Source organism: Vulpes lagopus, chromosome 18, assembly GCF_018345385.1.
Source record: "Vulpes lagopus strain Blue_001 chromosome 18, ASM1834538v1, whole genome shotgun sequence".
Classification (NCBI taxonomy): Eukaryota; Metazoa; Chordata; class Mammalia; order Carnivora; family Canidae; genus Vulpes; species Vulpes lagopus.
The window spans coordinates 4,472,136-4,487,103 of record NC_054841.1 but is presented as its reverse complement, the minus strand read 5'-3'; the positions used below and the strand labels follow the sequence as shown (position 1 = coordinate 4,487,103).

General features: G+C 42.1%; 1 protein-coding gene across 2 annotated transcripts in view; it reads left to right on the top strand.

Annotated features, from left to right (window-relative positions):
* Positions 1-14,968, top strand: part of VAPB (VAMP associated protein B and C) — a 51,224-nt gene that overhangs the window by 26,127 nt on the left and 10,129 nt on the right. For both annotated transcript variants that reach the window (XM_041732469.1, XM_041732468.1), the window contains exons 2-3: positions 523-675; positions 14,786-14,889. In XM_041732469.1, coding sequence (XP_041588403.1) covers positions 523-675; positions 14,786-14,889 — 257 coding nt within the window. The remainder of the gene's footprint in view (positions 1-522; positions 676-14,785; positions 14,890-14,968) is intronic.

The window sequence follows — 14,968 nt, the reverse complement described above, 5'->3', positions numbered from 1 at the left end:
AAAGTCTTTCTTACATTTGCTGCCCTTGGCACACTCTGCCTTTGATAATTGTGGGACCTAGTTTAGTCCTCCAGATTCTCCCTATTAGAGTTCATCTTATTGTAGAAATCAGTATTTAACATAGGTTAAGAACTGGTCTTGGATTCAGGCTGCCTGGTTCAGATCCTAACTACCTATTACTAACTAGCATGAACACTTAGACAAGAAATGCATATTCCTGAGCCCATTTTCTCATCGATAAAACCACAATAACCATAAAGTTGTGAGGTTTCAAGGAGAAACTAGATGTTAGAACACTTACCTAGATTGCCTGTTGGTGTGGTAAGAACATGGTGAATTTCAGAAGCTACTGCCAGCCATTAACCTCAGTTCCTTTCTCCCATCCAGTGATAGTGCGCTAGTTCTGGATCTTGAATCTTCCCCTAACCATATACCCCATATTCCTTTCCCACCCTGGAGCATAGATTAGTCTTCTAAATTTGTCTCACCAGATCTCCAATCAGTCTCTGTCTCATTCCACAGGTCCCTTCACTGATGTCGTTACCACCAACCTAAAGCTTGGCAACCCAACAGACCGAAATGTGTGTTTTAAAGTGAAGACCACGGCACCACGTAGGTACTGCGTGAGGCCCAACAGTGGGATCATCGATGCAGGGGCCTCCATTAATGTATCTGGTAAGTCCCGAGATTGGAGGCCCACAGGGGTGGGCCAGAAGGTCCCCCGAAGCCAGTAGGGTTTCTTAAAGTTTGAGTTTGCAATAGCAAAATAAGACCACAGACTTCTCCCTCAACCCTCCACTCTCTGATTAAAACACTTAGTGGGTCCCACTCCCCTATTGGTTTTCCATAATTAATACCTCTTTGGTTTCATGCTTATAGCATTCTGCGCCTCAATAGTTAAAGCAAAATTAAAGTGGTAACTTCAGACTTTACTTCAGAATGAGTTTGGTTTTCACTCCCTTGAAATTAAATCTGCCCTTTGGCAATAAATAAAAAAGGGCTAAACAAACTTAATTTTACTTTGTGGGAGAACGCTAAATGGAGTTATTTTCTTATTTAAGCTAAATGGTTTCTGACATTAGGCTCGTGTCATTCCCAATGATTGGTAACTGCACTTTACTGATGATGAAAAGCTTGGGGAGGTGAGGACTGAGGAGACTGGAATATATCCAAGGGCGAAAGTTTTGTGCGTGTCTGATGGGTTTTTCCCTTTCTGTCTGAGAATGCATATATTTTCCAAAGTCCAGCTTTTGAAAAGATGCTGGTAAAGTGCCCAGATTGAGAATTGGATTTTAGAATTAAGGAGATGTAAGTGATGGGTTTGCGTTTAAATGTCTTTTAGAAATGGAATAAACTTTCAGCTCATTAGAACTTCTGGATTCAGGATGCCTTTTGTATTTGTGGAGGAACTGTGGGGGAGTATGTGTTTATCCTGTAAAAATCAAGAGACTTTGTGTCACAGAGGGTTCTGCATCATTAGAAGCTCTACTACTCATTGAAATGGGTACCTGACTGGCTTTTTCCATGACAGATTTTGATTGTGATGCATTTGGCTATTCATTTGACACCTAAAGGAAAATGATTCACCTCTTTGGAAAGATACAAGGTGTTTCATTATCTGATCATTTCTGCAAACTCTTATTCCCCACACCCATTGGTCTCTCTCATTATGGTGCTCCCACACCAACTATCCCCCTGTGTTCTTCTCTCTGAGGCTGCAAGACCTGATCTGGACTCTTGAATTGGGTTGTTATCCAGGAAGTCAGGAGGGCGAGAGCCAGATTTTATTGAGGGTCTCCTTTGTGCTGGGCCAGCACACACATTATCTTCTATAATTTCTGTTATTTGGCCTGTGAGGAATGCATCATTACCTGCCTTGTACTAAGAAAGAGACCTGTGGCTGTAGGCTCACAAAGCTAGTAAGTGACACAGCCAACACTGGATCACTGTGTCTGGCTCCAAAGCCCAGACTAAAGTGCAGTGGCTGGGTAAGGAAGGGGTCCAAGGTGTTGGTATTTCTGTACCCCTTGGATTCATATGGTTTCAGTTTTTCTGCTGAAATCAAGGGCAGCTGAAATCTTTATTCTCCTCTTTTATTGACTTTTGTTTTTCCTCTTGATTTCTTTGCCCATATCAAATTTGAGCAAGGTTGTCAGTAGATGAGAATTACCAATTTTCACGGTAAATAAGAAGGCAGCAACATACTTTCTGAATAAAATAGCCTCCACAGGCAGTTGTACGGTGTAGGTGTGCTTTCCAGTATGAAATATAAATGTTTGTGTGTCTCTTTTCAAAAAGATTCATCCCTCCCCCATCATAGGAATGTGGTTTTTTTTTTAAGATTTTATTTATTCATTTACTTGAGAGAGAAAAAGCACTCAACCCAGGGGAGGGGAGGGTGAGAAAGAGAGAATCTCAAGCAGACTCCCCCCCGCTGAGCACAGAACCTGATGTGGGGCTCAGTCTCACAACCCCAAGATCATGACCTGAGCTGAAACCAAGAATCAGATGTTTAACTGACTGAGCCACCCATGTACCCTTATTTTAATTTTTTTTAATTAAAAAACTTTTTTGGAGTGTTTTTTAAAGCATTACTCCAAGGCATTTGTTTTGATTTATAATTATTTAAAGAAGACCCAAGATTTTGTGGTGGCAGCCTTTCTTTGCAGATAAGAATGGAAGGTCTAGAGCATAGGTGTGATTATCTAGAGTCACATGGGTGATTAGTACTAGAGCTGGTACTTGAAACTGGCTTTGCTGCTGGTTCAGTGGCTCTTCTGTGATATGAAACTGCCTTAACAGTGTTAGGAAGTGACCCCACTAACAAATGAATGTAAAGTATAAAGTACCATGGTTCTCAAAATGTAATGTACTTGGGGGAAAGCAAATGAATAATAAAATACCCTGTGTCTACAGGCCTTATTCCTAGATGAAACAAAATTCTGTTTGTACATGAGTAAAGGCTCCTTTGTTTTTACTTGGTGTGTATTTAATCTCACTGCTTCAGGTGCATCTGGGTGAAGCCAGATGTCATTGCATTTCTGGGACACCATCTCCAGTTAACAGAGGAGGCTGGCACCCATTTGTTGCAGCTTTGCATGCTGAGGGACCATTGTATAATTTATTAGACATTGATACTTTGAGGTTAAAAGCACTGGGCTTCTCTGAGGTCCTCTTAAAATGCAGCTATATGATGACATCTTCGTGAGTACGTAGAGTTTCTAGGTTCCTATGGGATAGAGAATATCCTCAGGACAAGAAAGCTACCAGCAGACAGGCAGTGCAGATTGCCGAAAGGCCAGGTGTCACATGGCCAAATTTGGCATCACCCAGTCTCCTCAAAGATCACTAGATTTGAGGTCTGGGAACCTGAATGGGAAACTTGGTTGTGCTGTTTAACCTGTTGGCTGATCTTTGGCTGACCCATCAATGTCTCTAGGTTCTAGTTTTCTCATTTATAAAATGGAAGGAATGGTATCTACCTCATGGAGTACTTCCCAGTGCTGTGTCAACTGAAAGCATAGCACAAAAGTGGAATTGTTTTTTTCTCACTAGCTTTGACAAAAACTGGGTAGTTTTTGTTGAACATGGATTGTATTATGTTTGAATTGCTTTTTTAGAAATAAATTAATTCCATACATTTTATTAATGGACTTTCGCTAATTTAAAGAAGAAATGTATTTTTCTTTCTATAATATACATTTGTTCTCTAGTGAAAAGCTACTAGTGAATTTTCAAATATAATCTATCAAAAGGTGGCTATCAAATCAACTTAAAATACTACCAGCATTGCCCTGTCTACCACACAGAATGTCACAGCATACCTGCAAAGGACATGCCTAGTACATTATTTCTCTCCCATTTCTGAAAACCCTTGGGATGTGCTACCTATTAGGGAAGGTTATAAATCATTCTTTGAGAGCAGGAGCAGGGAGGGAAAGAAGGAAGAGGGAGGAGGAGGAGGAGATTCACCCACATAGCTGGCCAGACGAATTGAGGTTTTGAAGGCACACAAATCAGGTTTATATTGGGGGGGAAAGAGGAGAGATTTTGAAGCTATCAGATATCTTTCTGAGGCACCCTGTGAAACTCTTCTTAGCTTTCAGGTAAGCTTGATATTCGAGGGAGCTTACATTGTGTGTCCAAAGTGCAGACTCTGAGCTATCTTGTTATTTTCTCCGGAAGATGGCAGATTACTTACTGAGTTCTTAAAAATAACGACTCTGTTTTAAAAACTTAGGGGGAGGGATCCCTGGGTGGCGCAGCGGTTTGGCGCCTGCCTTTGGCCCAGGGCGCGATCCTGGAGACCTGGGATCGAATCCCACGTCGGGCTCCCGGTGCATGGAGCCTGCTTCTCCCTCTGCCTGTGTCTCTGCCTCTCTCTCTATCTCTCTGTGACTATCATAAATAAATAAAAATTAAAAAAAATAAAAAAATAAAAACTTAGGGGGAAAAAAACAAAAACAAAAAAACTTAGGTGGTAAACTGGGGTTGGAAACAGGCATAATCTAAATTTTGTGTCTGTAGGTGAAAAATGCATGGCTTTCCCAAAGGGGTGGTTTTGAGTCTGGTCACCTGGGTCTAGGATGGGAGTCCTTTCCTTTGTCCTTTATGTAGGTGCTCATCTCATCTCATCCGCCCAGTAGCCCCTTCTGTGGTCTCTGCCTATTGGATGAGCAGTGTAGTAGATGAAAGAGTGATGAGCGCTTTCTGTTTGCATCCTTTGGCCCAAAATGCCATGGTTTTGGCCCTTGCTCCTTGATACACACCATCTACTAGAGATGGTTTTGAATTATTCAAATCTGGACCTCAGCAAAATAGCAACACTTAAATGGAGATTGGGGAAGAGGAGATTGGATTTTTTCCCCCCTGAGATTTTAAATGCAAGGAAAATAGAACTTTTTGAATTAATGAATTGTTTGAAGCAGTGGGGGGTCTCCCCATTTGTTCTAGCTTTACAAAATTAAATCTATTTTCTGAACTGTCTGGTGGGAAAATATTTTTAAGGTAGATAATTTCTGAAAATGTCTTTGTGGTAAGCTGTTAGCGGTTGTGGATTTTTTTTTAATACTGCAGTTTAATAATGAGGGAGTTTTCCATTAATATTCCAAACCATGTTTGCCAGCGGATACAGCAGGTGAAGTGGTAAAATTATGGGCCCATCAAAAATACTTATGCTTCCTGTAATATGATATTAAGTTTAATATTTTTATAACCTTCACTGAATTCTAATTTCACTAAAGTAGCAAGCATGCTTCCATTTGCAGTTCAATTATGCACATTGGTTGCCTTTGTACCAAGCAAATTAGAAATGCAAAATATCTGTGTGGGGGGGGGCATTGGAAAGAGTCATTAAAGACACCAATATTTAGGTACAGATACACTTTACTAAGTGAATCCTGGGAATTGAAAATGGATCAAAGACAAACAACCACAAATCTAGTAGTGTCTGAATCAGTATTTTGAATTAAAATCCTGAGATGCAACTCTTTCCAGCACTCCTTTCAATCACATGTTAAAGCATAAAGTTCTTCCAGTAAAATCCTGAGGACAGAGAATGCATATCAGCAACTCTTCTTGGATGGAAACATTGGTCAATTAAAGTAATTGGGTAGTATTGCAATTGATAATTAATCCTTTTAAGATTTTGCTGACTCAGTTTAATGGAGCTGCTTTCTTGTCCTGGACCAGTCAACCTTGGGCTGCAGCTTTTAGGTGATTAGCACCAGTGTATAAATGCACTGCCCTTAGAGAAAGAAGCCAGGCATTCATCTGTCAAGTGCTGATAGCAGGAGCTAAATTTGGGGGGTTTGGGCATCTTAACAGTAACATTCTTCTTTGTTTGATCATTTGCTTTGGAAGTCTCTGATAAGTGAAACCTTTTTATAAATGGTTTTTATGAACCAAGTTTATTCTTCTCAGACAAGAACAATTCATATTCATACTTAAAAGATACCTTTAATCTTAAAACCAGATAGATGATAGATTTTTTTTTACAAAGAAATTAACAAAAATTCAGCCTAATTATATTTCTTAAGATTTTTTAAAAGTTTACTGTGATTTTTAAGTTTCTTAAGAAGAATCCCTTGTTTTACTTTCTTAGGAGTATGAAACTATTCTTTACATCTTCAAAAATCATGGTCAAGAGGACTTCTCAGTACTGAGTCTACCTCACTGAGGATGGAAAGTACATACAGCTTTGGAGCAGCCAGGAGTTCTGTTCTTTTCACTCATAGTTTCTTGCATATTTAAACACTTGAGCTCTTCATCTCAACTCTCTTATTTACTCTTTATTATTATTTTAAAGATTTTATTTTTAAGTAATCTCTACACCCAACATGGGGCTTGATCTCACAACCCTAAGTTCAAGAGCTGCACACTCCACCAACCGAGTCAGCCAGGGGCTCCTGTTCTTAGACTGTTAGCCTTGTCCTGCTGTCCAGCCCGTCACAGGCCAGAATGAAGTCACAGGGCTTTGGGATGTAGCCATATTGAAGGACTGGACAGGAATATCACAAAAAGCAAGTAGGGAAGAGAGTTCAGAAATAACAGCAGGGCTATGGAATTACTCTGTATTCTACTTGATCAATCCCAAGAGCCATGTCTTGTAGGTCTTTCTAAGACAGTATATAATGGGTATTCATAATCCCAAGAGTCAATCAAGAAAAGGCTATATTGTATTCAGGAGACAGGGAAGTATGTTGGAGTTTTTAAAAAGATGTATGTTTTAAAATATATAAAAAGAGTGAATGAGGCCTTTTTTTTGGTCAGTACTTTGCATCTGGCACATTTCATCTTCCAGTGACACTGAGGGTACATTTGTACTCGTCTCTGCACAAATAAGTCATCCAGACAGTGAGGAGTTTGTTATCTAAGATGGGCTATACTGAATTAGAAAGTCCTATAGAGAACACAAAGACAATTCAATGTTAACTTATATATAAGTAGATAAAATTATTTACCTGCTAGACTCATGGTTCTATCCATGGGGGCCTGAAAAGCTAGAGTCTCAGAAAGCAGTTATGTTTTCAACATTTTGAGAATTCTAAAGGAAGTAATAAGTTTACTCATGATAAGGATACACAGTCTACAATGCTGAGTTGCTTTGCTTTAGGCTAGGATTATTTCACCTCTTTGTAGTAATACTGGTCTTTTAAGCTGATCAAGCTCTAGCTTGTTTCTGATTAGCTTAAAAAAGTGGAGAAGTAACTATATTACTACACCATAAATGCAGTTTGATAGAGAATAACTTTTTGGTATACAGGCGGTATAAAAGGAGAATGAGGGGATAGTTGTGATGGGAAGATTGGAAACCATTGTCTGAACCCATGGGTGGGAGGGTGAGTGGCCCCAGGATGTAGAATAGAAGGGAGGCCAGACGGTTGAGAGTTAAAGAGGGCTTCCTCTCTTTGTGCTGCCCCAAGGAGATTTCTGGAGGGAGCATGGTTCAGGAGTGCTTTGAATGTTGGAAGGGAAGAAGGTACACACCTGTTAACCAATGAGAAACTAGTACCCAGAATATGAGATCTCAAAACGTGAATTCCTGGTCTTAGTCAAATTGGGTGGAAGGGCAAACATGGGAAGGAGCTTAAGCATGTTAGTGTCAGCAGTGTCCAGTAGCAGAATAAGGTCCCAAAGAAGAACAAGGGTGTGAGATAGCATTCTGGTGGGGGCCGTAGTGTTAAGTGATATATTGAACATGCTTTCTCCAGGTCTCTGGGCTGGCAGCATCAGTATTATGTTAGAAATACATTTTCTCAGCCTCACTCCGGATCCTTTGAATCAGAAACTCTGGAGGTGGGGGTCCCACCATCTGTGTTTTAACAAGAACTCCAGGTGAGTCTGATGGCATGCTGAACCTTGAGATTCCCCTCATTACCAAGTCAGATTAGTGGCTTAAATTCTGGAAGACTGGTATATTGAGATGTCAGTAGGGTGTGCCAGGTGGGACCAACATGATAAGAAGACACTTTGCTAATGACAACACCCTGAGTGTGGGGGTGTGGCCAACACAATGTGTGTACCTGTTGTTGGGCCATACTGAGTGTTGAGGAGACTGGAAAGGGTCTACCTAATTGTCTTTTACTTGGGAACTAGAGTTTTTTTGTAGGAGGGTTTTGGTCTGAGGAATATGGAGATGGTGAATAGGGTGTGTAGGGGAGATTAAATTGACAGGGGTTATAGGAGCTGTGCAGAGGGATTTGATGGGAGAGATGCTGGGAGGAAGAGGGAAGATCTCTTAGTTGGTGAAACGTGTCAATGGGGGCCTCAGCTGTGATTGTGGTAAAGTACAAGGAGGGAGACAACTCAAAGGTAAGATTCTGAGGTTAAAACAAATAATAAAGCATGTTCTGTGGTGCCTGTGAGACTTTGATTCATTTGCTCTGTTCGCATTATGATGCAGATGAAAGTGATATGTAACTTGCTTGGGTTCTCCTAGGAAGCTGTTGTGCTGCGTTTAATGAGGTCATCATTTCTCTGAGGGTGTGTGTGTGTGTGTGTGTGTGTGTGTGTGTGTGTGTGTGTTTAGTAGCATATATTCTGCATATCTTCTCTTGTGAAGAAAGTTTGATCTTACTGACCCAGTGTTTTATGAGCCCCGAAGGCCCTTTCCTAACAGGATCCCACTTTTACAATCTGTGATACAGTGGACATCGTATCACAAAGCGTTAATGTTGGTGAATGGTGAGGAGCGGTCTCCTGGTAACCGGCTTCTTTTTAATGTAGTATCAGCAGATACATTTTAAAAGTAGGATAGATGGTTCGTTTAAGAGGGTTTTATCATCAGTGTCTCTGATATTCAAGTGAAATAAATTAAGTTAATGGGAAGCTCTTTTATAGCCTGTCATGGAAAAAAGTACATAATTTCTGTCACAATTTGCATGTATGGAGCTGAAGGAACAAACGATTAACAACATTTATTCTGTCATGTTCTCATAAAGCTCCAGCTAATAGGGTATAGCAAATTGAATTGGACATGAGATGATAGTAGCTGAGAAATACAAACTTTTCAACATGAGTTGGGGGCAGTGTTAAGGATGTGGATAGTGAGACACAGAAAGGCTTTATGAAGGTTCTCAGGGTCTGGGTGGCCACTTGACTTCCTCGTCCTTGCTTGCCAGCTGGGCGCCCCTAAGGAGACGAGAGCTTGTGGGCAGCCAGCACTTCTTTCCCACTTGCTGCTGCAGGTGGAAGGAGAGTGGGGGTACTGGGGCCAGGGCTGCTGCCCCCTTACCCCCAGAGCTTCCTGGAGGTTCACCAGCAGGCCACGGTTTTTCACTCCCAGTTCCACGTTTTCACTTCACCAGCCTCATGCTTGTTTGTATTTCACAAGTCGCTGCCACCAGTGCTCTTGTAAGGTGATTTGATTGCTGCCAATACCCACTTGGTGATTTTACATTCTTGTTGAACTTGAAAGTGATGCCTTCTTGTGGTTTTTCCAGATCTGTGCTGTGGCAGCTTGGTAGGTTGGATGCTCTCTAGGCCTGGAGTGTGCTCATGATGTCTGTGACATCCAGTGGTGGCAGTGGATTCAGCACCCACCCTTCTGCAGAGGTGGAGCGATCAGCTGCCCGGTGGTTCGGTTAGAGGAGACAGGGAGCCCCAGCCCCTTCCTGTAGTGGGTACATATGATGCCTGTGTGGACACTTCTGTCTCCACCCAGGGCCTGGATGCCCGCTGGGACTCGCATGGCTTGGTTTATGAGGTTGCTTTCACTTTTATTTATTTATCTATTTATTTTAAATAATTTCTTTTTAAGTAATCTCTATACCCAACATGGACTTCCAACCCGGAGATCAAGAGTCGCATGCTCCCCTGACTGAGCCGTTCAGGCACCCTAGTTGCTTTCTCTTTTAAACTGCACTTTCTCCTAAGAGGCACTGAAAGACCTACCAGTCCTTCACTTAAATTACTTAACCAGGTTATTTTCCCCCTGGAGGGGCATGTGAGGCAGCTTGTTAGAATAACAGGGCTCAGCCTTTTGGTCTCGGGACCCCTTTACACTCCTCGAAATTGAAGATCCAAAGAGCCTTTTCATTTGGGGTTTGTATCAATATTTATCATGGTGTAAGTTAAACTGAGAAATTTAAAGTGTATTAATTAACTTCAGGAACGCTAATAAGTCAATTACATGCTAACAGTGACATTTTTAATGAAAAGTAACTTCAGAAATTCAGTGAGAAGATTGGCATTATTTGACATGTTTTGCAAATCTCTTTAATATCTGGCTTAACAGAAGACAAGGCTGGATTCTCACACCTGCTTTTACATTTATTTAGTTTGTTACAATGTGTTCTTTTGGTGAATGTATATGAAGGAAAACCATTTTTGTCACACTTACGTAGTTGGGAAAGGAAAGAGTATTTTCACTAGCCTTTTCAGATCACTGTGGATATCGTACTTTGATACTACACCAAAACTTGACAAGTGGCATTTTTCTTAAAGTTCAGGTCTATGTGGAACCTTGAAGCCATGACAATGAACTATTTGAACTTTGTTTCACTAAAATGCATTGGTCTCTCTTGCATTTTGAATGGATTTTGTAATACTCTTTGTTAACTGAGTTATGCAGGTCTTCTAAATGTTGACATATTTCTTGACACAATATCAAAAAGTCACTGATCTCATCAGAAAAGTCTTCAAGTGTTTGAGAAACTGAACTCTTGATGTCAGAAGTTTTTCAAAAGTCTCATTTTGGGAGAAAGCTGGATTTTATCATTTGCAGCAACTACTATAAGTTGTTTTCCTTGAGTGAAGTTCACTCATTTTTGAGCAGATATTTGCCATATATACACTCAGGTCTGAATAACTATTGTTTTTCTGTTGATTGTTTTTTCAAGTAATTGGTCTTCCATGAGAAAGCCTCTGGTTGGGATCCCAGGGTGGCGCAGCGGTTTGGCGCCTGCCTTTGGCCCAGGGCGCGATCCTGGAGACCCGGGATCGAATCCCACGTCGGGCTCCCGGTGCATGGAGCCTGCTTCTCCCTCTGCCTGTGTCTCTGCCTCTCTCTATCTCTCTGTGACTATCATAAATAAATAAAAATTAAAAAAAAAAAAAAAAAAAAAAAGAAAGCCTCTGGTTTAGCTCACAACCCAAACAGCGGTATAGCCACTTTTCCTGACAGCAGAGTGCTTCACATGTACTTGCATTTCCTTGTAAGATGTGTTGTCAAGGGTTGAAGTTGAGTAAATTAGTCATTTTTATTGCTTCCTCCAGGATATTATTAAGTGAAAACAGCCTTTTAAAAAATGCTGCAAGTGTGGCAATGCCTGACACAAAGACTCTGCTGTGTGGGTGCTGTTGCCTGGCTTTAAAAAAAAAAAAAAAAAAAAAAGGCGCTGGCGATTTTACTCTTCCACTTTGCACCAGCCATCCCTGCAGAGCTCAGCACTGGCAGAGGGTCAGAACGTCCTGGTGTTATCATGACCATGCTGTTAGACTGTATGGATCACTTGGTTTGGGCACCCTTGGGGTTCTCTGGATAGTGCTTTGAGAACCTGGGTGTGGAATCTGACTCTGGAAGCAAAGCCGGTGTGGAGCTCTGGCTCTATCTTTTAATATGTTGGCCATGGGATCCAAGTGAGACCAGTCAGCCTTTCTCAGCCCTTGTCTTCTCATCTGGAAGGTGAAACACAGGCTTCTTTGGTGGATTGTTGTGGGGACTGACTGGAAGAAGCAATGAAAGCATGCCTTCTGTGGAGCCTGGTAGACAGTGGCACCAGTAAGGTCCTTTTCCCATCCTTCCTGGGATGTTGTGAAGGGGACTGGGAAGCTCCGGTGGGGTGGAGAGATGGGAAGGGGCAGTTTTGTCTTAGCACATGCCTAGAATCCACAGGAAGGTCTCTTGGCTTTTTTTTCTAACTTGCACTGCTTCAAGGAAGAGCGTTGGGGGGGGAGGATGGAAGGAGAATAGCAGATATCTCTGAGGCTGTTTGCAGGTGAAGGGGACTTAGGTTCTCTGGACCCGTCGGTTGTCTGTGTGTGACCCAGTGTAGTTTGAGCTAAAGAGCCAACTTCTCTGCAAATTAACAGTGTCTTCTGATTGCTATCATCTGAGCATTGAGGGCTTTTTACAGATAATTCTGGTTCAGCCTCAGAGCTCTCCATGGTGGAGGACTATAGGGGGCCTTTCACAGCTGGGAAAATAAAATCTCAAGGATTAGGCAGTTTTTGCTCTTAGAGCTTGCATGCTGCTGGACATCTGTAGTGTAGGACTAAGTTCTCTTCTTTCCCATGCTAAAAAAAATACCAGAGCATGATTTTGTCACAGCCAAGTGAAACCTGAAATTCTCAAAACGTAATTCACATTAATTTTTTTAAATGAACATTAATCCAGGGGCACCTGGGTGGCTCAGTCAGTTGGGCATTTGCCTTCTGCTCAGCTCATGATCCTGGTATTGAGCCCCATGTCAGGCTCCCTGTTTGGTGGGGACTCTGTTTCTCCCTCTGCTATCCCCCTCGGCCCCCACTCAAGCTCGCTCTCTCTCTTTCAAATAAATAAAATCTTTAAGAAGAAAAAAAAAAAGAACATTAATCTGAACAGTAGTTTGAAGACTGTGACCCAACTTCAAAGAAGGTTGATAGTCCTTGTCCAAGAGAGATCATAGTACATGTGAAGGTATTGGCCCCTAGTTTATCTTGTGTATTTTCCTTGTTGCATCCCTGGAGGTAGACAAAGCATGATGGGAGTTTAGCTTTCAGAAGAGTCTGGGGACTGATCTGCTAGTCTGCTCATTTGTCCCTGAGGTTAAGTGTCAAGCCCATGTGTGCGATGATGCCCCAAGTCTGTCCCCAGGAGAGCTCTTGCCAACTTGGTGGTGCTAGAGGGAGAGATAGTTGCCTTCCGGGCCCAAAGCCACCAGCAAGGACTGCTCTTTTGGGAGGGAACTGTACCTCTGCACCTGCAAGAGTAAAATTCCAGGTAGAGTGGCCTTGAGTTTTAAATGACCTTTTGTTCTCTCTGCTGGTGGTCACACTTTGGATTTTGGGTATTCAGAATATCTGTATTGGTATCTAGACTTGATGTCACGTGTGTATAAGACCCGAACTTTTTCTTTTTATATTTACTTTAGAGAGAGAGAAAGCACATGTGCACTCATGGGGGGAGGGAGCATGGGCAGAGGGAGAGAAGCAGACTCAACTGTGAGCATGGAGCTAGACTGGGGTGGGGGGGTTGATCTAATGACCCTGAGATTGTGACCTTTAAGAAAGGTTTGTACATTTATTGATTTTTATCTTGAAGAAGTCTCCCAGTAACGTCCCCTGGAACTCAGAGCACGTTAGATGGGTGATGTGGGCAGCAGAATTGTCTGGGCAACTGTGTATACCGAAACATTGAAATCTGTTGTGTTGTTGGATTTCAGTAGACTTTCTCTGTCCTGAAGGTAGAGGGAACTCTGTGTCCCAAAGATGGATGTCAGGGATATTTGCATTTTGATTCCCTATTTGCTTTTTTTATGTGATATGATAGGGGAATGTGAATTCGCAGAATGTGAATCTGCCTTCTATTGGAGTGACTGGTGTGGCAGAAGGAGTGGGTGCTGGGTTGCACTTGGCTCTGAAGTTTTGCTGCTTCATGACAGTGTGAACTAGGGTTTAGGACATGTGCCCTTTATCTGCTGCAGAGGGTAGTGGATAGTAAGCTTTAGAGGAAACCATAAGATGGGGCTCAAAGGCCACAGAACCTGATGAGTGCCCTGCAGGAAAGGTGCTTGTGGAGGACAGCACTCGACCTGGTAGAGGACGAGTCAGTCCCTTGTGGTGGGCCACCTGCATTGAGTGTCCCTCCTTCATGGTGTGATCTCAGGCAGGTTAGTTAACCTTTCTGTGCTCCAGTTTGTTCACTTGAAAACAGGCATTAAAATAACCTCTGCAATAGTACCTACCTCTTAAAAGTTAAATGACATACAGAGCCTAACATACAGAGCCGGGTTTTTGGCACATGGGAGACGCTGAGTTCGTATTAGGGCTTCTCATGGTCAGGGCTGCAGGAGGCATTTGCTGCGTGTGAAAAGGTGTGTGTCGGAATTTATCCAGATGTGTGGTTTAGCCAGAGCCTTGCAGCGGGTCAGCAGATCCATTTCAGAAGGGTGGAAGGTTCTAAGGAAGCCAGTAGGAACAGGGAGGCACCTCCTTAGTGCAGTGGGTGTGACTTGCCGGAGGGAGCCTGTATATGAGATTCCTCTAGGTTCTTGGGGTGTAGGCTGGTTATGTTCTCCCATGCTGTGATTGTGCTGGTTGTGAAAATTTCCTGACGCTGCATTGGCCAAATTGTATTTGAAGCAATACATGAATACCTTGATAGGGGAAATGGGACCAAGAAAAGCTAAAATGAAACTGTCACTTACATGTCTTGGATTATTCTTCTAGTTTACTTTTTGAAAAGATCATTTTGCTGTTTTGTCTTGAGCAAAAAAGCATATGGTATTTGTACCTAGTTTACTTCGTCTGTAGGGCCTATATCAGACCTCTGTGTCAGGTGGGCAGTTGTGAATGATCCAGGGGCTAGGAATCAAAAAACCTGGATCCTAAGCCCAAGTCCGAGCTCTCCCACTACTTGCTCTTTGATTTGGGCGAGTCCCCCAACTTCTGGATCTCAGGTTTGAGACGTAACAAGTGGAGAAGACACTGGGCATGTTGCCCTGCTGGCCTCACCTGGGGTGTTTATAAGACTCAGATGAGAATCCTGGTAAACTGCTTTATAACCAAGGTACAAGTTTTAACATAACAAATGGCTGCGGGTAACGAAGCTCTGACCCTCCTAATGAAATATTTTCTTTCTCAGTGATGTTACAGCCTTTCGATTATGACCCCAATGAGAAAAGTAAACACAAGTTTATGGTTCAGTCTATGTTTGCTCCGACTGACACTTCTGATATGGAAGCAGTAGTAAGTACTGAATGCTTCTTACTTTTTTTAGTAATTAAAAAAAAAAAGATGAGGTACAGAATTTTGGGTGCATGCATTT